The sequence below is a fragment of the Malurus melanocephalus genome, unplaced genomic scaffold (genome assembly GCF_030028575.1).
Source record: "Malurus melanocephalus ecotype Western Australia unplaced genomic scaffold, MMel_1.1 scaffold_12, whole genome shotgun sequence".
Lineage (NCBI taxonomy): Eukaryota > Metazoa > Chordata > Aves > Passeriformes > Maluridae > Malurus > Malurus melanocephalus.
In genome coordinates this window covers 5,182,634-5,209,408 of record NW_026623244.1, presented here as the reverse complement: position 1 = coordinate 5,209,408, position 26,775 = coordinate 5,182,634, and the positions used below count along the sequence as shown (strand labels likewise).

At 36.4% G+C, this 26,775-nt stretch overlaps 1 protein-coding gene across 1 annotated transcript in view; it reads right to left on the bottom strand.

The window, feature by feature from the left end:
- Positions 1 to 26,775, bottom strand: part of PLCE1 (phospholipase C epsilon 1) — a 126,216-nt gene that overhangs the window by 29,472 nt on the left and 69,969 nt on the right. The window contains exons 4-11 of the mRNA XM_057381368.1: positions 18,182 to 18,498; positions 9,099 to 9,244; positions 7,073 to 7,331; positions 6,215 to 6,423; positions 1,611 to 2,277; positions 947 to 1,129; positions 538 to 655; positions 2 to 152 (exon numbers count right to left, since the gene is read on the bottom strand). Of these exons, the coding sequence (XP_057237351.1) occupies positions 2 to 152; positions 538 to 655; positions 947 to 1,129; positions 1,611 to 2,277; positions 6,215 to 6,423; positions 7,073 to 7,331; positions 9,099 to 9,244; positions 18,182 to 18,498 (2,050 nt within the window). The remainder of the gene's footprint in view (position 1; positions 153 to 537; positions 656 to 946; positions 1,130 to 1,610; positions 2,278 to 6,214; positions 6,424 to 7,072; positions 7,332 to 9,098; positions 9,245 to 18,181; positions 18,499 to 26,775) is intronic.

Here is a 26,775-nt window from a genome sequence, read left to right as displayed (position 1 = left end):
CCTAGACTGACTTTTGCTTGACGATATYACAGGAGAGGAGAGTGGTCTTGCTGGTGATGTAGCTCCTATGTTGGGAGACCCAGATGCTGTCAGAGAGTGAGCTCTTCTTGATGGCAGGTTGCTCGATGGGGAAGCATTAATAATACTTTGATCTAAGGAGAAAACAAAAGTTTTCATCACAATTAAAACACCTAGCCCAATAAAAATGCTTTTTTCCAGGRGACCTATATGGTATTTCATTAAAACATGGTAAGACACTAACAGGATTCTAGATTTCTCTCAAAACAGTCAAACAAGTACACATTGAACAAGACTTAYTTATATGCATTATATCTGAATGGAAAGTGAATGCTCCTGAAACCAAATGCAAGAACAATCACGAACAACTACAGAAATTAATTTCAAAGTTTACAGCATCTGGGGTTTCAACTGCAAAAGTACCTTATATGTTCATTTTTAACACCATAAAAACACTTGTATAAAAAGACTGGGAGCAAAACCCTGACGGAGTTCTAAATACTGAAGTAATATACCTACCTGGTTCTTCTTGTTCATCAATATCTTGAGGATCTGAACCACTCCTATTACGATATTCCTTACAGCTTTTTGCCTTCCGAGTTGCCATTTCATCATCAGTGGCCTCTCCACTTTCACCCTAGAAATGGCAAGCACCATAATAAACATCCCACAACCACTATTTCCAGCTCTTATCGGTGCAACTGTAACAAAACCGTGAGATAAATCAGCTATTCATTGTGAAAGACTCCTGTAAGGCCCATACCAGCAGAAAAGAGACAATTTAAACAGATACATGGTCAAGTGTGGGACCGTTAGGTGCCACCTCAGTTTGACATCACACAGAAGATGACAATAATGTTCTGGTTCAGAACACAGCTACACAGTAACTGCAAGAAGGAAACAAAACAGGAATAACAAAATATTCTACCCTGATGAGTACTTTCTTCTTTTTCTTAGYGGTGCTGATTCCCAGAGTGTTGTTTCTCTGTACATTGGGCTTCTCAGTGCTTTTGGTGAGAGATCCCGTGCTCGTGTTTCTGGCACTCCATCGTCTGCCTCCGAACAGCTCAACAGCCTGAGCCAAGGTTGGCCCTTCAAACCTTCCATCCTCCTACAAAGAGTCTCAGCWTTAATAAGGAGAATAAGGATTCATTTTTAAAGAAATAACATAGACATCACTGAGGAACCAAAGAAAGAAACATCAAGAAGAAGAAATTTTTAATTACTTATTAATTCCTTAAGCCTATTTTGTTTGCTGCTTTGGGTATATTTTAGCCCTAACTCCTATCACTCAGTATTTTGGTATCCTCTTCAAGTACTGTCATTGCTTTTCTTTAATTACTTATTCCAAAATTCCAAACATATCAAGAGCTTCATAAGAAAAAAAAAATTAACCTCAGTGCATTGAAAACTTGCAAGGTTTGACATAACGYTGTGGGGAGAATCAGATCTTACTGCTCAAGCCATGATACAAAGCTGGAGATTTAGTGCTCATCTTTAATCTAATCTTACTTATAATAGGAACTAATTGTATTACATTAAGTTGTTGATATCTTTGAACTTTTCTAATACAGAATCACAGCATCTTTTACCTGGTATAGGCTGACATACTGTTTCCGTAGCCACTGTAGCCTTTGATCAGGGAATCTCCTCATTTTCCTTACAGCTTTAGTCAATTCCAGCAATCCATCATACAGCATTCTGGCAGTGTATTTTGGAGCAACAAAGTGCAGCAACTTATTATCAGTAGTCTGAAGTCCATAAAGTAGTGTTACACCATTTTCTTCAAGGGACATATTGCAAAGTTTATTCTGAACACACACAGTGTGCATATCAATGCCCGAGTGTCCCATATACACAGCCTTGGCTGAAAACAAGTCCAAAAAACCTTCCACCAGTCCAGTATTACCAAGAAACTGGTATTTTCCAAGCTCAGCACTATTACCCAGCACACTCAGTTTTGCCTTAGCATTTGCAGGGCTAACTGTTGTGGGTTTTGTCCAAGTCAAGGTACTGTTGTCAGGCTGAAGCTGAAGAAAGCAGCGAGCTGAGAGATGTGTCTCCTGGTCATAGTGAATGACAGTCGCCCCTTGCTGCATGAACTGATGGACATCAGCCCTGATGGACAGCACATACCAGGGAATCAGCTCTATCCCATGGCAGAAAGCCTTTTGTTGCTCTTCTGTTGAATGTGTGTCCCATTCTTTCAGCTGCTCAAATATGTCATTTTCAGAATCTGAAAGATCTCCAATTAGAAATCTGCATGTGAGCAAAGATGAGAGATTCATTTTTAGTGATACATGTGCTGATTTATGCTATGCTTGATAAATCTTTTTTCTGCTGTATTTTGAATAAATGGACTACTAGCAACACTATGTAACTGAGACTTCCAGGAACTTGTGTAGTTTTTGAAGCATTACAACTTATGTTATTGCAATTTTGCATTAATTAGTAGATGCTGCTACAATTAATTATAACTCCTGAAACAATAGGATCATTTTCTTAGAGCTTTCCAAACTTTGCATTAATAATAAAAAGTGTCTAATTGGTTCTTAAATCCAGGTGACTCCAGTTTTTAAATCCACTGTGCAAGATTGCTTCAACTGAAATATCAAGTACCATATGTGGAAAATGTTAGCAGTTTGTAGTGGATTTCAGACAGGACTGCTAATCTCTGTTCTATTAATGATTTAATGTGCAGACCTTACACATTATATAATACTCTGATTAACACTAGTAAAATACTGGTTAAAATAAATATCTTCCTCATAAGGATGCAGCAAGAATTTTATCAGATACTTTCCATCAGAAATTTTACTTAAGGAAAATATTAACAAGAAACTTGTATGCAGCAACCAAAATTTCTGAAATGTTTTGCCAAAATTAGAAACAGTAGATACAGAGCAAAAACACTGAGCTAATAGAAGAGGTAGTTTAAATAAAATGCCTTTCCTGCAGGAGTTTCTAACATGTATGAAAGCGCAAACGCTCAATATTTGGATACTTCAGTGAACATAAAAAAGGACAAACTGTTCTGTGTACAAGARAACTAATGAAGCACATTTTCCTAAGGATAACCAGGCAATAAAATCCAAACCATCTTTCTCTGCGTATCCTCCAAGACATCTTGTCCTAACATCCTCTGTGCTTCCCCTTCYATAACCACAGCACTCTCAGTTCCTGCCCCTTTCCTATCAAACAAGCCAAAGATTACTCATGTTGTGTTTCCAAGTAATATACTCCATCTCCCCCAGTGTTAAACAGCACAGATGACCAACAGCTTTTCCTCAAACTCTTCTCTACCTGCATGACAAATTAATCTGAATTTTTCCCTTATTCCACACAGCAATTCTAATGATGCCTCTACAAATTTACTACTTGGTGAGATCGCTAYCTCTTCACTGAATTTGTACAGAAGGGGCAAATAAGCTGCGAATCTACTGCTTGTGGTAAGGGGGATTGACAGAGTAACTGCAGTCTTAACTGTAGCTCTATTTCCTCAAGAAATGAATAAATTTATTTCTTGTTGCATGCTGCAGGTTAAAGTGTCCAAGAAGCAGGTAAGCCAAGCACAAACACGGAACCACACACAGAAATGGAGCCTCTGCCACGAGCTGCCAAAAGCCACACCGAGAGCACACTTACTGAGCCTGCCTTGGACCAGGGGCTTTCTTTACAYGTGCTGCACTGAGATGCAAGGAAATAAAAAGATAAAGGAAACAGTGACACAGATTGCAGTTTTAGAGGAGAAAATTGCAAAGTTTACAAAGAGAAAAAAACTGGAGGTTTTCTTCCATTATTTAAACATTATTTACTGTAATTGGAGAAGCTTAAAAGTGAAGATGAGATCAGCCTAATAAAGCAATGATTCAAAGTCGGGASTATCTTCATAGGTCACTCAATAATTAACAATTCCATAAAAACTGTATTTCAAACTTGAGGTTCTTTTTCCATTTTCCTGCCTACCTTTATTTCTTTTTAATTTATTAATTGCCAGAATAGAGTTCTAAGAAAGATTAATGTTTGGTATTTATCTGGCATGTACAGAAATCCAGGGCAATTAGACGGGTCAGTGACTACAGAGTGATAGAGCTTATTTGCTAAAGCAACTAGGAAAGTAATTATACCCACTGCCCACTGATTCTATTAGATGCCTTTCATTTTCTTCAAATCAAATTAACCTACCAGCTTTGGTGCATTCATGTTCCCCAATACTAATCCAAATCATCAAAAGAAAAACTAATTGAAAATCTTTCTTGCAATTATAAAGTAATGAGAAACATGTTATGCAGTGTATTTTTCTGCCTTTATGACCACAACACTACAATTACCAGATAATGCATAATTATGATAGAATTTGGGTTTTATAATACTCTATGCAAATATGACAGGTCTCACAAGCAAGGGGACTACATTTCTTCCTTAAAACACTTTGGCAAAAAAAATAAACCAAACAGAGCCTCAATACAAGTACAACAGAACACGACCCTTCTGCCTCTGTGGCAATTTGCTCCTGTGCCTCACCCAGCTCCCTGCATGCCCAGGAAAGACATGGCAAGTGAATAAGCAATTTCCAAAATCTAGGAGATTCTTGAGCTGAATCAGTACTTTCAGAAATATTCTCCTACAAGTATAACACTATTAAAATCGGTATTCACTGTATCAGTACACATACTCATAACTGAGTACTTAGTAGCCTGAACCAGGAAACGTAACTTTTAACTACCTATCTGCACTTTTGTTCATTTGAATTYTAAACTTTAATTTCAGATTCACACTGGCTTTTAAAAAAAATTGAATTTCTACTCTAGTTTAGAGTGGAAGTTACTAGATCATATTTACATAAAATGCAAAAGTAACTAATTTACCAAGAAATTACTTCACAAACACATAAAAAAAGAAACTCCATTTTGTTCATCTGAGTGAAATGCTTATATGCCTAGTTTATCTGTCATTTGAACTGTGATCTGCAAGTTGATTTTAACACATACTAATTAACAAAAACCAATTCCTGGAAGAAAGTATTTGGGCTGAAGTAAGTCAAGAGATAGCATAAATGGSCAAAGAAGTGGGTCTGTCTTTCTTGACTTAATCTACTGCTCCACTTCCCAGAAGCAACTAAAGCCAGATGTGAATAATTCTATTAGAAACCATTCTTTCAGGAAATAATGATTATTTATTTGAAATGAAATTTAGAATTACATGTTAATTAAATAAATGCATTTTAAACAGGAAGATAGTAGCAGGCAGTCACTTATTAGATTTAATGTTTAAGTAGCTGAAATAATTGGGATAGTTCTGAACATATCGGTATTTCCGACATACTTTACCAGTAAAACAACTCAAGCAGTGACTTAAGCACAGGGTTTTTTATGCAAGCCATCACATAATTTTACAGTGCTTCACCTCAGAGCACTACAGYTCTGTTATTTAATCTGAAATTAGTCTAACACAGTTACTTAGTTGAAAGCTGACCCGACCCACCGATATCTACACAGGCTTTGCAAAGGAGACTTCACAGCAAAGCAACATTCTACAAAATCATGTGATGTCTCAAACTTTGCATTTACTGTATTTCCTACTGATGATTAGCACAGTCTTCAAAAGTGGTCTTCAAACTGGAATCAGATTACTGAACACTGGGCTTTTTTTACACAGGGCACAATGAAGTGAACTTCTTTGCAAAATAGCAGGACTACAGCAACCTGAAAATTCAAAATGTGTACCCACACAGGAATGTTTTCTGGACAAAATTTAAACCCCTCAAACTAAGATGTCCTTAAAAGAAGAAGTCTTTTGAAGGATAATAAACAACTTTGATTTTGGAGGGGCCACAACACTGCCTGAGCATGCAGAATATAATGTTCTGAGCTCTGATAACAAATATGTCCTGRTGCTATTCCTGTCACTGGAGATCAAAATTGTAATTGTAACTGTGGATTTTAAAGCTCTCTGTAAGAGAAAAAGGATTTACCCTTATCATGAGAGGAAGTAATTACATCATGAGGGAAAATATAACTACAGAGAGTTTCCAAGTAGTTGAGTATCAGGGAAGAAAAGTTCTGAATTGGAAGTAGATAAATACACAGGGAAGCTRTTAAAGATACTGTTATTTCTAAAAGCAAGCCTTGGTAGAAGAAAATAAATTTAAACCATGAAATATACATGTGATGATAGTAAATAAAATGAGACCTACTGGTAGCGATTTTTGTCCTTCAGAGAGTTTTTCCTTGAATCACTCCCTTCACTAAAATTATCTTCACCCTCTTCAGACTCCAAACTGCGATTGCAACTCCGAATAGTTTGAAAGATATTGTTTGTTGTTGATTCTTTCTCTGGATTATTTAAACCATCTTGGCCTACTCGTTGTAAGAAATTATCTTGTCCACTGTAATCTGAAACAAACTACAGAGATATCTAAAAGATTAGTATAGTTATAAATAGAACATTGTGTCATCTACTTCTCATTGTAGAAATTKTTACAATTAAGAATATTTAAGGCATATTTCCTACTTGCTTCCCATGGGATTTTGTGCCTACTTGCAACCCAAAACAGAGCAAATAATTTCATAAATCAAGTAACACAAGTTAAAGTAACTCCTGAAAACTTAAAAAAAMCCCTCAGTCTTTAGCTTTTCATCTAACAGAAGCACTTTTCTTTTAAAACCAAAAAAATAAAAATCGAAGGAACTGTTTCTTTCCATAGAGGAGAAGCTTGATTTGTTTTTGAAACTGAAAACTTCCAATTCCCAGTGAATTAAGTGGAAGGTCAGAGCATTTAGCAGAAAATAATTACATATTTCAGGCTATACATACTTGCTTAATCCAAAGGATAAACACAACCCTTTGCTACTAATGCTAATGTCTCAGCAGCCTGATATTGAACTAGGTATAACCACCAAATCTAAATCGCTAAGTAACTCTGGAAATTAAACTGAGGTCCATGTAACTGAACAGTCTAGTAACAGTCTGGTTTGGAAAACTTTTTTGTACGATTATATAAAATAATGCAGTGGTTAGGAACATAACATCTTAGAATATTCCTCTCATTTACCTCTAACGTTTCATCCTGGGAGTTGTATCGTGGACAGAGTCTGATGAGGCTTGATGCTCCATCTAAAACTTCACAGAGCTCTTTTARAAACACACCACAGAAAGGAACAACTTTGCAGCCTGGAATATTGAGTGCCCGGTTGACCACTTTCCTGTATTCAGAGGACGATTCGTGCTGTGCCATAGCATCCTTCAGACTTCTCATGGTTTCAATATCAGACTGGTCCATAAATTGCCACATTTTTAATACTTTCCTTGACCTATTGCAAGAAGAGATCACAACATGCACTAAAAAAATGTAAACGATTTACCTTCAAATACCCACAGCATATATGTAATAAAGGAAATTATCTTAGCTCATAAATAAACCAAGGTCATTATTTTTATGAAAATTCCCCTCTTTGAATTATCAAAGAACAAAACTAAAAAGGAGAAAGTAGCAGTCTGATCTGCTGGAGTAGTATTTCACATGTTGATAAAAGCCCAGCTGCATAAAATGTACCAGCTGGCTTTCTAACATTTTTATTGTGTCATCACCTAAAATTTCTAAGGGCCTGGGAAGAAATAAGAAAAGATTAAGGAAACAGCATAAAGATAAATAGAAGGTTTCTTACAAATTCCTTCAGCTGTGTTACGAGCAATCCACAAAGCTAGCAAAATCTGGGGGGAGCAAATTAATTTTTTTTTCTAAAAAATGTACATTGATTTTTTTTCCCCAKTTTGCTCACAAAATAAATTATTTATTTTCACAGAAATAAGGAAGTCAGGACCATGTTCCAGGTCACAGGTGCCAGTGCAGAGCTGCAGCTGAAATCCTGATTTCAAACAGAAACAGCTCCAAGGACTGTGAATACCTCTGGGAGTTCTCTTACCTTCTGAACTGTCTATGTGATTATATGGCCTCTCTTCCCACCCCTGGCCTCAGACATCCCAAAAGTCCAAAGATGCACTCACAGTAGACTGCCCTTAACCCCACTTTCCATCCCTGTCCTGGAAATGCTCCACATCAACATGAGCCTTCCTCTCCTCTCTGTCTCTCGTGCTGCACAGATGCATCAGAGATAAAATWAAGCCCTTAACAGGCTTTGTATTTCCCTCATAACTTCCATGGCTTGGAGATTGTGGACGTATTCTGCTGAAATATACTCCCCATACCTATGAATGTTCCAAATGTGTTTTATATACTAAAACCATAAACAAATAGCTCGATGAGAATCCTTACTAAACCACAAAGARCAGCAATGCAAACACTTTAGAGCTTTGCTACACAAACGTGTTATAAAAGGGTCAAAGCTAAGAGATGGGAAATTCGATTTTAGCTCTTCCCTGTTCAGTCCCATTTGCTGCCCTCTGAACTGCCCATGCTACAGAACTGCTTTCCTCCTCCCCTGGCCCTACATGAACCAGTAATTCCAGAGGAAAGCACACAATGAGCTCTCTAAGCTCCTGCTCTCCCCTTCTCCTGGAGCTAATGCAGGTCCTTTTACACAAGACCATGACATCAGTCTGTGTAGAGTCTGCATAAATCAGAGTGGTTAAAAAACAGATTTGGACATTTGGTTTCATTGGGGTATTTTTTTGTCATTTTAGGGTTGGTTTCTTTTTTTACACTGAAGACTGATCCTTTTAGAACATCACCGCAATAATGTTTCACTTGTTTTCTGGACACTCCAACTCCCAAGTTACATTAATTATAGCTCAGTAGATAAACCCTAACTGCTTTCCCATCTTMTTTTTACATTTAAAAAAAATTCTGTTAAAAAAAGGAAGTTTTCTAATGCAACACATTCATCATGCACCAGGAAAACTGATGGAGTCTTCAGAGCATTTTGAGGAAAAAAAAAATAGGTTTAGCATGCTTCATTTCTCTAAAAGGGATTACTAGAAAGTCACAGCATGAGATGATGTGGCTTAGTCAGGGACTTTTTGTTTAGTTCATTGTTCTCCAGAGACATCTGCTTAACAGAAGCTGCAGTGTAATCTATCATTGAAAAGCCATTTAAAAAAAAAAAAAGAGCTGCCAGTACCTTAGCCCTGCCAGAAATTCCATTACAGCATTGTAGTTGCCCATATTCCAGCAGCATTTTGCCACATGTACCAAGTATGAGAAGACTTCTCGTTTCTCCTCCATAGAACCTGCAGTCAGGATCAGCCAGGTAACCCAYGAGCTCACCTGGTAAAATCAAACAGACAGCAGGGTCAGCCAAAGCAACATCACTTGGAGCATTCATGTATATTTGACAGATACAGTGGGGTCTTTTGGTTTCTTCCATCGGGGGATATCAGACAAAATTTCACTTACAAGCTCAAGGCCAAATCACATATCCATTGCAAACACAACTTACACAGTGACACATTCACATTACAACAGTTAAATCATTAACTAGTCTAGAAAAACTTACATTAAACAAAAAACTACTGCCTCTTAATATTAAATATTCTGAATATGCATTGTTGCCACAGAAGAAATTGGACAGCTTCAGCTAGCGCTGATTTCTAAAGCTGCTGGAGASATCTGCAGTATAAACTCTCATTGACATGGCTTTCAAATCCCAGCCCCACAGTGAACAGCCCTTGTTAACAACATGAACAGTAAAAGTTGATCTATTGGAATTTCTTGTTGTGGGTTATTTCATAAAACTAGATGCATTTATTGCACAATTTTGCTCATTCCTATATGTATTGAACATCTCAGATAATTCACATTTTCTGTTTTCAAGATCACAAGTGAAGTAAACAAAAAGAAATCCCACTTTCCTAAAAGTGCCCATACTATCAGCTTCTCTTTGATAATTATTTAATGCCAGAATCAGAAATCAACTTAGTACATGTATTTAAACAAATAAAAATCAAACCTTAATTTTACCAGTGTGCAGATTWTCCTTCCAGTTTATGTTCCCACAATATTCATAAAAAGCAGCTGTATTTCACATGGAAAGCTAATTTAAACCAACTGTTTCTTTTTACAATATGACTCCCTGGAGGCTTGATTTTTGTCATTGTGTAAACACTTAGGAGGCAATAAATGTGATTTGTTTACTGACACTGCGTTCCATTCTGTGGTCCTGAAGGACTCAAGCATTTACAGATATTATCAGTGTGAGGAGAGATTTATAAAAATTAGAAAATGCTAGTTCACCCCTCAGAAGCCATAGAATTATTTTAAAAATCAGGCATGTGAAATAAAAGTCATAAACACTATATGCAACATATAAAAAAAAAATTTTACAATTTAAAAAATCACATTTTTAGGACTGAATTCTTGAATAAATTAATTCACTGGGGACACAGTCAGGAGTGCCAACAACGACTATGGGAAAGCTCTAATAGGTTGTGAGCATCAGGGGACAGCACACTAATCAGTTCAGTAGCTCAGAATGAGAATCTGAATTTAGTTAAAATTTTACTTGATGTGTTCAATTAGCAGCTCCTAGAATATAAAAACTCAATCAACAAAGAAGTGAATAMCTGAAGAGCATGAAGGTATGGAACATACAAACCACTGCAGCACTGCATGGCACAGGGGTCAAAAGAGAGCAAAACCAGAATAAAAGGTAATAAAATAAATCCACAAAAAAGTCAGAAATTGTGAAACAAAACAGTCAGATCTGTGATTCAAAGTTGGCACAGATTTGTTTTTGTGTGYTGGAATAAAGTGATATATTACTTTTGGATATTATTCTCATTTTCCAGAAATGGCTCTGTTAGGGAATGCAAGTTCTAAACATGCAACTTCATAAAAAATTAATATTTGTTTGCTCTGAAATACCAATTGTGGTAAAAAATTCATTAATATGGTTTTAGACGTTTTAAACAATAATACAATTTTGAGCAGATGTGTTTTAATATAAGGTAGTAAAGATGTAATGATCAGGAGAAAACAGTATCAAAATTGAGAAAGAATGKCTAAAACGGCCATTGGCTTCACACTCTCCATTAAGAGGAAACCTTGAAAYTAGGGCAACCACTTGCTGAAATTAWATTTAAAAGAGGGTTTAGGACWGCTATAAACATTTATGATGAAATTTTACAATCTGTAAATGCAAATAACAATTTACAAAGGGCCTTTGCAGCTTCAAGATACGGTATAACACGTAAGAGCAGAAGAAGGGTTCAAAAGCTACCATGAAGTTTATGTCACTCCTCTTGCAGCATGACGATAGAGGATTAGAAAACAAAGAAACTAAACAAGAAGAAAATTAAAGTGTCTGAATCTTTTAACTTGAAAACAAAATGGGCAAAGGCAGATGTAACATACTGGGCGGAACCAGGGGACAGAGCATACAACAAAAAATAAAAAAATAATGAACATGCCTGCCTTAAGAACACTGGTATTTTAATTTTTCCTGGAGATCAGGAACAGATGGTATTCAAGAAATAATAAACTTATCATATCTTCATTGAAATGGTAGTTCAGAAGTGGGATTCCTCAGATGCTGTCGGYGTACAGGTGAGCTACATGCCCCTCACTCAGAAGAAAAGCAGACAATAACTCTCTACATGTACTTATCTCTTGGTGACTATGGAATTCACTTGGAAGCTGAATTCAGAATCCTGAATGGCATACAAGTAGCACAGGCAGTAGTTTAACATGGCACAGTTTCTCTGTCACTAAAACCAGGGGTTTTCCAACAGGGGGAATAAAGCAAAGGGAAGCTCCACCGTGGCAAGGCTCTGACTTCTGGACCCTCCAACCAAGTGCTCASAGAACAGCACCTCCTCTTGCAGCACTTCCCTCTCTTGGCTTGCAGAGCCACCTCTCTTTCCACATCTGGGCCAAGGAGCACCTGGCCTGAGGATGAAGCACCAGCAGCTGCCATATCACAAAGCTGCCACTACAGCAGCAGCAGAGCTTCACCACTCAGCCAGCGCCTGAGCACACACGGCACACCCAGCCAAAGAGTGCACAGGACTAGCTTTGCCAAGGAGATCAAAATACATCACAAGTGTTTCTCAGAATGAGCAGGAAAACTTTTTGGACCAAGTTTTTGTGTTGGACAGCACTTAAACATCAGATCACAATCTATGTATCAACATAGTAATCATTATTTCCTTAGTTTACTTTTTTTCACACTTGACTTACATAGTTCTGTTTATGTAATTCATTTTAAGCTCCCTTCAGAGCAGAAATCATCACAGCAAACCTATAATTAGATTTCCGCTGCCCTGGAGATGAGTCTGAAAAGCATGAGAAAATGTATCCTGGCTTCGTTACGATAACCCACATGATTGCAAGACACAAGAAAAGTAATTTAAAACACRATCCACTTAAACAAGTTGATAACAACATCAGTCTTTTCATTCAGACGAATAAAAATGAGTGTCCTTCAGGATTACTGGATACTAATATTAAGTACTAAACAAGCAAAATCAAATCAAATAGATATTTGCTTAAGATTTAAATATTTTCTGGTGCCCTCAGAGAGAAGTGCTGACAACATTCAGCCAAATTAAGTTCAGATACATAGAAAGTAGCCTCATTTGTAAAGTTGCAGAGCTATAGGAGTCTGCTCCAAATCTGAAGCTGAGCACACAGGATCTGCACTAGATGTCTTGGCAATGCAAGATGTACTGAGCAATGTGTACTACAATTTGGAGTACAAAAAGATCTGTACAGTTTCAGGTTTTTTGAAATTATCTTTTTATATCACATCTTACTATTTTAACTGCACCAAAATTTATTCTATTCAATAACCCATTTTTAAAAAAGTTTTTAGGCTTATTTTACTTTGATCAAAGACTTGAAGTAAATTCACGTTAGATATTGCTAATACATTAGGGCAAGGCAAATTATTACCACCATTAATATTTTTCACTTTTAAACATGGTTAATATATGTAAGTTATTTAAAAAGTAAAATGAGCCTATCTCTTTGATTACCTTATTACTGAACTACCACTGATTTCAAGTCAAATCTATACATAGGAAAAAATCTCCCAATTTGTCAGGGCAGAATATAGCTTATTGCTGAGACCCAGCTGCTCTTACTAATAAAATGTGAAAGTCGCAAAAGAGACACCCCTGATGGAACTTRATCCTCAAGTTATGGTACATGACCTTAAAGCCCTTTACAAGACCAACCTACAGGACTATTTATCATTTACTCTATGGGAACCCCACTCCATGTAGTGCACAGGAAGGAACAGCATTTAATGCATGTTGAATTATCAACTGTATCCCTAAATTTGCCATGGATTTTCTTTACTTGTTCTCTTATTTCAGTCTTCTAATGATCAAGATTACAATAATTCATATATATACAAATATATATTCATTTATATATATATACAAAAATTATTCACTATCCTCTATATAGCTCCTAGAGAATTATGTGATGTTTTAAAATGGGAATTAATTGTTTATATTTTATCAGGATGTAAATGTAGTGGTGCTATTGAGGAAGAAAATTAACGGTCTCCGCCTGCAATGTGCAGTGTTTTGTCATTTATAGTATTTTACACTCATTTCCCCAGTATTTAAGTTTACAAGACTTTTACAGCAATTCTCAAGCCACATACTTCAGTGGGTGATGCTGCATGGAAGAAATGATGCCTTCTGTTTTTATATTACATWTTTAGTAACTTCATGATACTTGAGAGATGCAGCTTTCAGAGGTGAAATTACCAAACACAGCTGCCTGCCTGAAGTTTAACAAGTACCATTGCTAGCACGTAAAACAAAATCTTCTGGTTTACCACAAASTAAGATTACAGTGCATACCTTCTTTAACACCTGACAGAAAAATGAGCCGTGGATATCTTTCTATAATAAACTGTAGCTGATTTAAACACTGCCTACACTCAAGCAAGAAACTTTAATGCTGACAAAATGAAGTATGTGTATGAAAAGTCTCTGAACACAAAACAAGATGATTTTTCAGATATCCAAATGATAAGCATGGCAATCTATAACCTGTTTAACCAAGTCATTCTCATTTTAGCAATTTTGTTCAATAAAAATCAAGAAATGTGAATAAAATCTGAAGAACATGAAAAACACTAACCATCAGATATAATGCAGTAATTATGGCAAGAGGGAAGTACACACATTATTTTATTTAAAAGCAGAATTCTTAGTGTATCAGTACAGTCTCAATTTCTCTCTTTAAAAACAATAATTAAACACTAGCATTATCACTAACAGCTTGCTGTAAGGAGTTCCTCTGCACTGCTAACTGTGCACAAACCTGTCAGTGCATACTGATGAATACCTGTGTATATACTCGTACACAGTTTTGTGTATAAAAAGGAACCRGAATTTTTTACATGAGTTTCACTGAGGTTTAATTAATAATTTTTTTTGGCTCGGTATAATATGCAAAATAATTTTCATATGCATTTTTAAAATCTGAATATTTTAAAATGCATATCTTATGAACAGATGGTTTACTTTACATGCTTGAGTGAAATTATATAGCCTTACAGAGAACATTTACCATTTTAAATCTGATTAAACACTATTCCAAACAAGGACTGGAAACAGTTTCATATTTGTACAAACACAATCTTTTTAAAAGCATTATGCAAACCCATTTAGGCATTGCAAAAAAATGCTGAACTAAGAGACAGAGTGCAATATTTATTTACATTCCATTATTTCAGTAAAATGATATGTCTCTGTTTTGCTAGTGAGGTTTAAATTTGTATTTTGAATGAACAATGAGAAAACCTTACAAAATTTAACTATTGAAAATAAAAAGAACATCACTAAGTGTCCTAAGCAGCCATATTTTATTAACTTTACTGAATTTAAGAATGTCTTAGTGAGTGATGAACCCACTCCAGTAGCACTGCCATACTAACACTTCAAACTTTTTCACCTTCTTACCTCATATTTTGGCAATCACATCTTTCAAAAAAAAATCACCTTTTGCAAAATACTTCTTATTTTGTGCTTTCAGTTCAGTACTGAGACTACCTCCAGGCAACTGCCTGAATGATCTTTCAGTCTGGTGCAACTTTCAATCTAAGACACCACAATTATTTTGCACGCATATCTCAGCATGGAAAATCAAATGTTTCATTWTGTTTTAAGTTTTAGTGGTTTTCTTTTACTTGAAGTTAAGCCAGAAAGATTGAGTTACAGGAGACTCTTCTAATATTCATCTAAAGCAATGATTGAAATTATTTTAAGTGTTTACATATACATAAATGTTYACAACACATACATTGTACTTGTCTCTCTGTGATTGCTTTGCTGGTGAGAGGCAGAAGAGTATTGGGAGTCAGTCACAAAGGTGCAAGAGCCTGGGGGGGGTAAAGAGACAGAAAAAGAAACAGAATCCCAGGAAGATTGTGGCATGTGACACTGAGTAAGGAGCACATGTCACTCCAGGTAAAGCACAGGGTGAACTCCTGTCATACAGGAATCAGAGAAAAGAACTATATGGAGAAAGGCACAGCAGGCAACAAGGAGAGATGGGGAAAAAAGTATGTTACAATTCTCAGGGTCCTAAAAGACACTTAGGTACCATTTCCCTAACTTAATCCCAGCTGCCAGGGCTCTGTTAACTCTGCAGAATCTCAACAGTTTCTTCCCTCAGTTTTACATGCTTGGAAATGACACTTCTGACAGTCAGCGCTCCATCAGAGCAGAAAAAYGTATTACAACTCCTATTAAGTGCACAGCCTTAGAGAATCCAAAAGGCAATAGTTTTGTGAAGTTAGGTGTTACTGCATTTCACTCTAATCCTCCCACATCAGCCACAAAGTCAGAATCAGCTTTTAACTACATTTATTAAGAGGAAAAAATATCTGTCTTAAGATTGGTCTAAGGTCTTGCTCTAATTAGATCTATGGTCAATTGGGTATTATTAGCATTAAATGAACTATCAGCTATATCTCATGTGTTGTGCCCAAGGCTCCTCTATCACACAACTACATTTTTAATCAGCCTTTCAAGACTACAGGATCTCTTTTATGGTTGGTGATATTGAATGCATGTAGACCAAAATCTATTATTTCACACAATTATTATTAAGTGTTCCTCCTTAATATGCACTGTCAGAAAAAAATGCTAAAAGTCATACTGTTTTATGACAAATACTCTAAATAATATAATTATTATTTAACAGAACAATGACATGGATTATTTTCCCCRTCATGTATCAGAAGTCTGTCATCCTAAAAGTAATTTTGGCTCCCACATTATAAATACACTTCAGTATTTCTATAGGCAATGCCAAAAAAAATCAGCAAGTGCTCACTGAGTTTTGCCAACAAAATCATGACTCTTTGTACAAGAATTTTCTTTCCATTTATAAACAAAGACATTTTGAGAGTTCATGCTYGTGATTGGCTACGTTAACTGATATATACTCCACCATAAGATAAAACATATAGCAAAACAGATTTATTACAAGCAATAAATACTGTACAACAATTCCATTTAAACACATAACATGTTTTATAAAAGGTTTTCTAGTTTATACTTCAAATAATTTATTGCACTAAATAGCAAAGAATCCATGCACTGAATATTTAGGAATWAATTCGAATGATAGAAAAAACTATCCTGCAGCATTACCAAACAAGYAATGCTAGATTACAAAYTGCAAAGTCACAAACCTCAAAGACTAAAAGATAATGTTGGCTATATTATCAAAGGGCAACTTTAATGCTAAAATTGTCATTGGTATGAAGAGAATCAGTCATTTCTGACAAAACTTCTTCAGCACCTACTCGCTTTTCAGTCCTGTGACCCTTCAGTGTCAGAACATGATCATGGGCAGTCTAATTTGTACAGCTGATGGGAACTCGTCCTCCAGAGACTGCCTGGGCACTGTGCCTGGCCAGGTTGGACTCAGCTCAGCCAGTGCCCCTGCTTTCCCCTGGCCTCACCCCGCTGATCACCCAAAGAGCAGCCCGGCAGGAAGGAGGGCCCCAGCTGGGTCAGCACCTGGAGTCCTCTCCAGCTACACACCAAACAAGTCGGGTTTTTTTTCAGTACTGTTACTACAGCTAATTTACACTAATTTTAGACTCTGTTTAAAGACTGTAGTTGCTATTTTCATGTATGCTCCCATAATTGAATGAGGTGAGGAAAGCCAATCTATTTACCCTATTTCAGCTCCTAAATCTCAGTAACATGCAAGAATCAGGAACACTTTGAAGTGTGTTAAATAYCCACTCATTGATTCTTCTTTGCCCAGCATGCCAGAAGTACACTGGGGGTTAATGCACATTCTTCTCCATTTACCTAATTTTATTCTGGTTTTTTTTTCCTACCTGCACAATTCTCATCTCTTATTATACCCTAAGAATGTGGTAGACAGCAAACTAAAAGAGCATTTAAGACAACTTTATCTTCAATTTTATTCCACTTCTGTGTACTAGGAACTACTAACTGCTAACATTGCACATAGTTCACTCACACCCCCCGCCCCCCCAAAAAAGAAGAAATAATTGTGCAATATTTCTGCAGCTAAAACCTAAGTTTTTATTTAGGTGGTTTGATTTGGGATGCACTTTTGGATGGATTTTTTTACAGTTTTCTCAATCCTTAATTTTCTATTAAACTCATCAAAAGATCACCTCACTAAACACCAAATAAATTCTACTAAAGAACTCRAGATTTGGCTTGTGAAAATGTCATGGCAAGTGATACTTCTTTGTATAGCAATGCTCATGACACACACAGTGATTAAATATATAAATACTGCTGATTAGTGTAGTCATATTACAGAAAATACAGAGAATTTCAGTTTATAATACTTCTGTGCTGACTCCTAWGATCACGCTTAGTCTACAAAAATCCAAAACAAATAAACAGAACTCCAGCACCTAAACAAAATAATAAACTGAYTGAAACTGTACCCCATACTGTCAGTACAAATACAAATAATTAGAAGTCTGTAATTTTTTTCTTCATGTTTCTTTTACAATGTGCAAGAAAAAGTTAGGCTGCTGTTTCCCAAACTCACCGAGCAAATGGGTCACATAGCTCCTATCAAATTCAGTGCAAGTTATTTAGCTAAATCCCAGGTCATATTAACTTATATTTAAAAAATTTGTTGTTACAGCTAAATTCGGCTCTGAGAGATTAAGCAAATAACCAACCCCCATATCAGGTAATAACCCTCATGAAAAGCAATTTAAAAGTTTTGTTTTACCTCATTAAACCTTGTCACAAGATCTTCCACAGCATTATGTTCACCATTGGGAGAAGAAAGAATAGTAGCAGATATGGAAGCCTTAACAGATGGCAGCTTGCTTTGACACTCRGCACTACCCAAATCCCTGGTGAGAAAGCAGAGGTAGTCGATGGGTAAGACTTTGCGGTAGAGCTGCTGCTCCTGCTCGGTGAGAATGCTGGCAACCTCCTCCGGGAACTGGATGAGGTGCTGCAGGTCRAGCAGCTCCTTGCTGATACCGGCCACGCTGGAGGGAAGGACGCTGGAGCCAGCCATAGATGTACACGCTTGGCGTTCTAAAACMAAACAAATAAAAAATTTATTAGGCTGTGCCTTTAACTCTTGGACCGTGCTGYGCAAAAGCAAAACAACTTGTTATTTTTGTTTTGTTAAACCGTTGATTCATTTTACTCAGCAACACAATATATTCTAACCACTTTCTTTCTATTTAAACAACCTAATGCATTCTTTTACGTGGAGTTTTTCTGGTATCTTTATATCTGGTGTTGGTCAGATAGTGGGCAATTGGAGTTGGGAGATTGTTAAGCCAGCAGCCAAAACACAYTTGCTTCCTGAAACATGTGAACACCTGCTTCTGGCACCTGCAGCCTTGCAGCAGCATCGAATAAAAGGGTCATTGGGCAAAGCGTGCTCTGCTTTGCCTCCATACTACAGCTACAGTGAAAACCAGTTTGAGGCCTTGACTGAGGCACTGCCACAGAAATAATATATAATAACTTCAARCCCATGTAGGTCAGCATTTTTCTTCATAATCCTCTTGCTATAGGATAAATTGTATCTGACCTCACTGAATTGTGAAACCGAATGTCCAAGGCTACAAAATGTTTTTCATTCTTCTCAGAAAATGCATATATTTGGGAACATGCATGTTTTACCCGTTAAACRAAACATTCATGGTAGTTTTATAATATCCCAGCAGTGATATCTCTTGAAAAATAAAACTTTTCCTAAGAAGGAAGAAGGCAAGCTTTCTAAGATCGTGTGGGAAGCATGAAACATCAACACAATGATTCCAAAATCGTGAGTCTTCTTACTAGATAAGTTTAGAATGGGTTCTCTGAACAATTTTTCAAGAATTACTTAAATCTATAAACACTTATAGCTGTTTATAGTATTACATACTCTTCCTCATTCTCAGAATAAGGAGTCAATTTTTTTGCATTACTTCACCAAGTATCTTCAGAGCTTTTTTCCACACATAATGGGGGCACACTTTAGATTTATATTTTACCTAAYTTTTAATATATATATAWAAACTCTCATTTCATAGGGGGAGCRAATATAATTYCTTTTCTCTAAAAAAGAAAAAAACGAAATTGGTAATGATTGATTAATATTCAGTCCCCTTTAATAAATATAAAACTAGTTTTCCACTCTTAGTCATTTTGAGCAAACTAATATTAATCAGAGGGAAGTTTAAAAGACAGAAAATTGGCTTTTCTTAATATATTCTACTAAAAATTAAATGATAAATTGGCAGTAGCCCAACATAAAGTCTTTGGGCTAACAGAACCCATTCAGAAATGTTCAAATAGGGAAGAGGCTTCTGAAAGAACAAATTGTTTCCATGTCTAGACTAGAAAGCAAAAAAAAAAAAGGACTTAATTTGCAATAAGCAGTATCTTGCTATATAGTGGGGAACAAAAGCAACTTCAGTGATAATGAGGAAGTGCTGTACTACAGATATTAAGAAATTTCTGACATTTAAACACTTGGAGGAAAGATCAAGGGGGAAAAAGCCAGTTAAGAACACCACTGACACATCACTACTGATCTGGGCAATGGGTGAAGCGCAGTGGTCTTCTGAGCTCCTTCAAGTTTGCTTCAATTCTATGTGAGACTTCAATTCTGTTTCCTGCTTCAATCTGCACAGAACAAATCCAAGAGGTTTCTTAATAAAAAACACTAAAAGCTCTATTGCTATGTGCACTATTCTTGACTTTGCAACAGAACACAAGACTATGCCAAAACCCAAAATAAAACCAGCGTAAAATACAATGTTCATTTTATATTACAAGAATAATGTACTTACACATGCTTTACATACATGGACTGTCCCTGCCACAACCAGCATTGTCTCAGTAAGAGAAACACACGGTGGACAGAGGGCATGACACAAGCACCCATCACCACCCATGTGCACCCTGCAATGCCCAGCTTCACTCTAACAGAAAAATGAAGCTGTCAAAAAGAATATCTTTTCATGGAAGCTAAGCCAACATGATTCAAGATCAGCCACTGGTATTGCTGGCTTTGGAAGATTGAAAATAAATAAAACGACTCCTGATTCAAAACACTGAATTTCAAACTAGCATTTCTCAATTCTTCATTAAACTGGAAGAACTTTATGTAAATTCTCTCTGTAATGCAGGAGTCCATGGAACAGGCTGCTGCAGCAAAAATGCATCTGATATCCAAGGAGAGGAACACAGGCCAAACAGAAATCTGAAGGCAGACAGCTCATGGTTAAAGTATGGCTATAAATAATGAAGAAGTAGAWATAAGTTATTCTACTTACTTAAATAAGTTATTTCTGCTGACTTTTTCTACACCTATTATAAATAAATATTCATTTCTTCCATATAAATATTTATTTCTTCCTATTATAAATAAATATTTATTTCTTCCATAATTCACATCTTTGCAAGTCTTGGTTGTTGGCATCATTTCACTTCTCCAGATTCAGATATTTTATCTTTCCTCATTCCAGTTTTCTGTGTTTTATCACAGAAAATGCAGGATCCTTATTCTCAGCTTCACCACCCTCCAAGTCTATTCCTTYTTCTGTCTCTTTTCCTGTTCTAAACTAGTCCTTTTCCTGGACTAGTCTTTTTGTGCCTGTGTGCTTAAGCCTTGGACCATTTTTCACTCCAGGAGCTGCTCCGTTTCTGCTATAAACTGCTCTGTTTCCTTACCCAGTCTCACACACAGTTCTCAGCTTTGTGTTGTCAGTTTATGCCCTTCAGGAAACAGATCCTGTCTTTCTGCACTTCAAACAAAGGCCAGGTCCTTCGATTAACTTGCAGAATGGAGCTGCTTTCAGACCAAAATCACAGTAGCTTTTTTTACAGTTAAGGCAGAATACAATGCTCACTAAAATTAGCTGCTACTGCAGCAAATGATACTGGGGTTTGTGTTCTACCATATCATGTTAATGCTAAAACTAATACAAGGAAATAAAGACCCAGACTATTCACTAGCGAGTTGTCTGAAGCTGAAATTAATAGCTGTGCTCATACTGCTGATAAACAGTTGAAGCAGATAATCTTTTACATGGCAAGTATTGCTTTTATTAATCAAAATAAGATAACCTCTGCTTAGCTTTAACAAAGGACTCGTGGATTGACTTAATCACTGCTCATGCCCATGGGAACAAAATGGTCTCCTCTAACTAAAAGAAATTTTTGTAAGAATGGGAGAAAAATAGTGTGCCTGCTTGGATATTGTAAAAACTGTGTATGCATTTTTGTGTATACATGCAGAGAAGTTTCAAGACAGTCTTAAGGGTTTCGTTCTGGTGTTTTTCTCTACTGAACCATATTGTGTTTGTTCGTTATATTAGCAAGAGTATTGATTGACTCAGTACTATATTACATTGAAAACCCAGGAGGTTCACTTTAAAGACAAAAGCAAAGAAACTTTTATAAATAAAACAATAAATAAAAATAAAGTAAAATACTGCTAGAAAGGCTGGTGTTAATTATCTATAATCATGGAATTTTTCTATATTTGTATGTTGTACTAAACACAGTAGTTAGGTGACAAGTGATACATCCAAACAAAAAAATAGTATAATTTTCTGTATGTCTTGCAAAGCTAAAATTAAATGAAGTKTCTTTACAAAATTGTATGTCATCATGCACACTGATATTTTACTAATACACAATATGATATAAATGTAGGACTGCTGCCATCAACTTTTTCTAGGCAGAAATTCAGGAATGGGTCTGAACACAGTAAGTGGAATCCATACAAAGACAGAAGGGAAATAAATACAGCCCTGACAGTAATCACACCAAAGTCAAAGTGCTAAGCCTATGTAAAATTACGTGGTCAACCATGTAATTTGTACTTCGATAAAATCACATCTCTTTCCCCATGAACAGTGACCAAGTAAGGACAGCGGAACAGAATTACTTCATCTCAACTCAATTACAACAACTCTCACATTTCATACTTATAGGAATGTGCTATGCATATGGGARCTCATCCAGGGAAAAGTCACTGCATTTTTTAAATGAGTGCAATCTCAAAAGAGTAAGACTGCCTAGATTATGAAAATTTACTTGCAAAAAGGTTTGATTAACTGAAAGATTAAAAAACTGGATTTCTATCTTGGTTTTCATTCTAGGTCCTTTTCCTTCTACACTTATCTTGATAAAAAGGTGTATTCTCTCTCAACATTCAAAAAATAGCAGTTTGAAAAAAGTAAAGTGAAAATTACAATCACTAACAACATGCTCACTCTCCAGAAAGCTACTGAGGAAGATCTTGTGTTTATGACAAACTATGTGTTCTAAAACAAAAGATGGATTTCAATAGCTGGAAGAATAAAAGTAACTATTCAAGCCATTAGGTTTTAATTTTGCCACTTTTTTGATAACAGACTTTGCTTCCACAACGTTATACTAATGTGACTGAAAGTACAGAAAAATATTAGAGGACTATTTTTCTCTGCTGGTATTAAAACATGCAATAAATTGATTATAATAGAAGCCTTTTTAACAAACGATGCTATAGATATCCTCTAAACCATTCATATGCTTTAAGAGAACATACGGTTTATGTGTACACTAAGAAAATAAAATCAGACCATAGAGGAAAAAATAAAAAATAGTCACAGATAAACAGCTATCAATATATAAAACGTGGACATGTTCCATTCAAAAAAAGAGTTAAAATGCAATAAAAAACTCCCCCAAGCAGAAGACACCTGTGCAATAATATACAGCAGCTTACTTGAACACCAGCTTCCAATACAGATCAGCAAAACTGAGACAGCATTGTTTTGCTGTCCCTGGATGCAACGTATCTCAGTAATAACCAAACCAACAAGCTTCTGTTAATTTCCTGTTTCTCTTCCATCTAATTAAAAACATCTCTCTCTCCCCTTAATGAACCTGAATCTGTCCATTATTAATTTTGACTGCAAACAACTCRCTCCAGTATAAAGGGCCTGGTATTTTACTTAGTGGGAAGCTTGGCACACAACAGGATCAAGTTCAAGTTTCATTTCACTGTAGAAACCACTGAAATCAATAGATCTGTTTCTTATTCGAATTTGCTTACTGGTCAAAGAAGATGACACACAGGCTCTCTACCCATACACCTAAAACCAGCAATAACACCTCGTAAAACTGCCTATCAAATTATTATTAGCAGGGGTGCTCTGATCTACAGGGAACTTGMACTAAATAAAACTGGAGTTCAATATGACCTGAGCATCAGTAAGCAAAAGACATAGAGATGACTTGAAGAGCTAAGGTATATAGGAAAAATTATTTTTTTTATTGGACCAAGTAAGATTACTGACACACCCTGAGGACACAGGATCTTTTTCAGGTTTGGAATAAAACAGCAAACTTCACAGCTAGCTCAAGAATGCTTGCTTTGAGTTTAATTCAACCATAATAATAGCAAGACACTGGAGAAAGTGATCTTCTCTTGGGGAGCAGCAGCAAGTTATCACAATGGGCCAGGTGAAAAAAGCAGTAGTTTCTACAGCACAAAGAGAAAAGGAAAAAAGTAGAAAACACCTGTAGTAAAGAATTTTGCTGGAAATAGATCACCCTGAAACTGTAATAGACAGATATTTCCACTGAGGCTGAGATTTTGTTCTTGAACAGATTTATGAAACTCTGGAGAGGATTTTTAAAAAGGCAACTAGCCTGTTGAAGGATAGCTGAATTAAATTACATCACAAAATCGTGACTGGCATAGTGGAATTCAGCAAAAAGAAAGATATGRAGTGATTGTAACAACAGTCAACAACTCCTGAAATCACTTCTTGCTTTAAGAACTGGCAGTCTTCAGTTTTGAAAACCAGACTCTGAAGACATATTTTTATTTTTGAAATTATAACATCAACCAGATGAAATCCCAGAAAAAAAAAAAAATAAAGTCCTGGTTAGTTAGAGATACAACCTGCTTATGTAATTTCTAACTTGAAACAAATTTAAGTTGCCTAAAAAAGTGACAATTATTAGGACAGTTGAGATGCACATGCATGGGATAGAAATTTATTTTTCTTTAACCACAACATTCTCAAAGGGTAAAACCTATGCACAACAAAACATTCATTCAGATTGTAAAGCTGATTTACAGATCATCAGCATGAAATAAACTTCAAATTTCCAATTGCATAGCAGACCTGACATTTTTCAGAAGTTCCTAACCATAAGTAAGAGCTTGGAAACCTGTTTAAACTCTGTTAATGGCTGGATTAGAAGATCCTGGTTGTAAGCTATATATGCTGATATTAGCTCAGTTGGCTGRAGCACAGTGCTAATAACACCAAGGTCATGTGCTCAATCCACGTATGGGCCATTCACTTCAGAGCTGGACTCAATGATCCTTGTGAGTCCCTTCCAACTCAGAATATCCTGTGAAATCTCTGTGAAATATGAGCACTGATATAATATATGAAAGGAATTCAGAGCATCACCGTGATTTCACCACACCTGAACTGCCATGCCTGCTTCCCATCATCCCCAGTGTACACTGCCCTGTGTAATTACATCCACACTGCTGCTCAGATTTCTGGAAGAGCATCCAAGGGCTTTTACCACTCCACTGGCCTGAGTCATTCATGGAAATATTTTGCAGTGTACAAGAGAACTTGGCTGCTTGTCTCTGAATTTCCATATACTGTCAACACATTTAACCAACCATTTCCTCTCCGTATGCAGGTTGGCTGGTACTGGCTACAGCTGATAAAAACCATCACAGACCTGTCTATAACAAATGGATCCACTGGGCTTTCTTCTGGCTGTAAACTCACAAGAAAAGACATGCATTGAGTAGCAGTGTAACATTAATTCTAACTTCGCAAAATCAGCAGYCGATCTCAGGACAAAATTTATTGCATTTGATGCTGATTTTCCAATTCCTTTTCATTTTCAGGGCAGCTAGTAAAGAGCTGAGACTGCATCCTCATGCAGAAGTGTAACTAGCAGTGGGCTCCAGAATATCTACGTAAGAATCAATGTATTTTTTTGTGTTAATGTTTTGCCAGGAAACATTTCTTCTGCAGCTGAAATACCGGGATTTGAAGTAGGGCTGTAACAAATGACCGTGAGACTAACAGAGTAACAAAAGGATACATCAGCTACAAAGAGAACCMCGTATTACGCAGGGTTTGCCTCACAGACATGCTTAGATATTATGGAGAGGTGAATCAGAGGTGTGTACAGCCAGAAGTCTGAGGAGATCCACCATCTACGTGTTCAGTCAGAAAGCAGCTTTATTGCTTCCAGCCTACAAGGATGGCAATGAGCCACCTGCAACCTGCTATTTTAGGGGACTTTCACCTACTGCTGTAACTCATGAAACTGTATCTGGTTTCAGAACACCTGCCAGAAGGAGGTTTAGTTATAATTGGGTAGATAGACTGTGAATGTCGGGTTGGCTGGTTGAAAATTAGCTCTCCAAAGCTGTTTGACACCAACATGCCATCTGTCCTACTGTGGCATGCTGCAGCACGCACTGTGCAAGAACAGACACAAGATTTCATTGCTTCACAGGCAACTATTATCAGGAAGGCTGGGTGAAGGGATTCTGGGCAATAATGACATCGTCTAAATCTMCACCTTTATAACACAATGGAACACATATGTGAAAAGGCTGGAAAGATGTTAATATCACCACACCTGCTGTTTAACTGTTTTCAGGTTTTTCATTATTTTCCTGCAATGAAATACCATCTAATTAATCCCCTCCTCTGCAAAACTCCTGAATTACTTCAGAAATATTCCATTTTAACATATATTTCACAAATCTTTCTCTTAAAGGCTGTCATGTGATAGACTAACAGGATTTTGACTTGAGCAACACTTCAGCAGGAGGGTTCTCCATGCAGCATTTGTATTCAAGACCTTTTAAGATACTGGTATAAATACAGAACAGCATTTGGAATGTTAAGTTCAAATGCTAAATAAATGTACATATAAATTACCAGATAAATTCCAGGCCATAAGAACAAAATGGTCAAAAGGGAGGATTTATGAGTTTAYTTTGGAAGAAAAGAGTGTTGTAGAAAAAGAACTGTACAATTCTCACTGCAAAATGAACTAGTTACTTCTTGAGTTAAAGCAGAGCCCAAGCTTTAACCTCTTTCCCCCAAAACTTACACAAAGCATGTCCAAAATCAAAGCAGGATCTGCTATTCACTGACAGAACAAAATTAAATTAAAATGCATACAACTTTGAGTTAATGATGCAATGGAGAAATATCCAGTTGGTAAACAGAGTGCAAGAATCTCAGGTCAGGTTCCAATATCTGAATATTTTGAGCAAGACAGTAAACTTTTTTTTTCCATTTGTGTAAAGCAGAA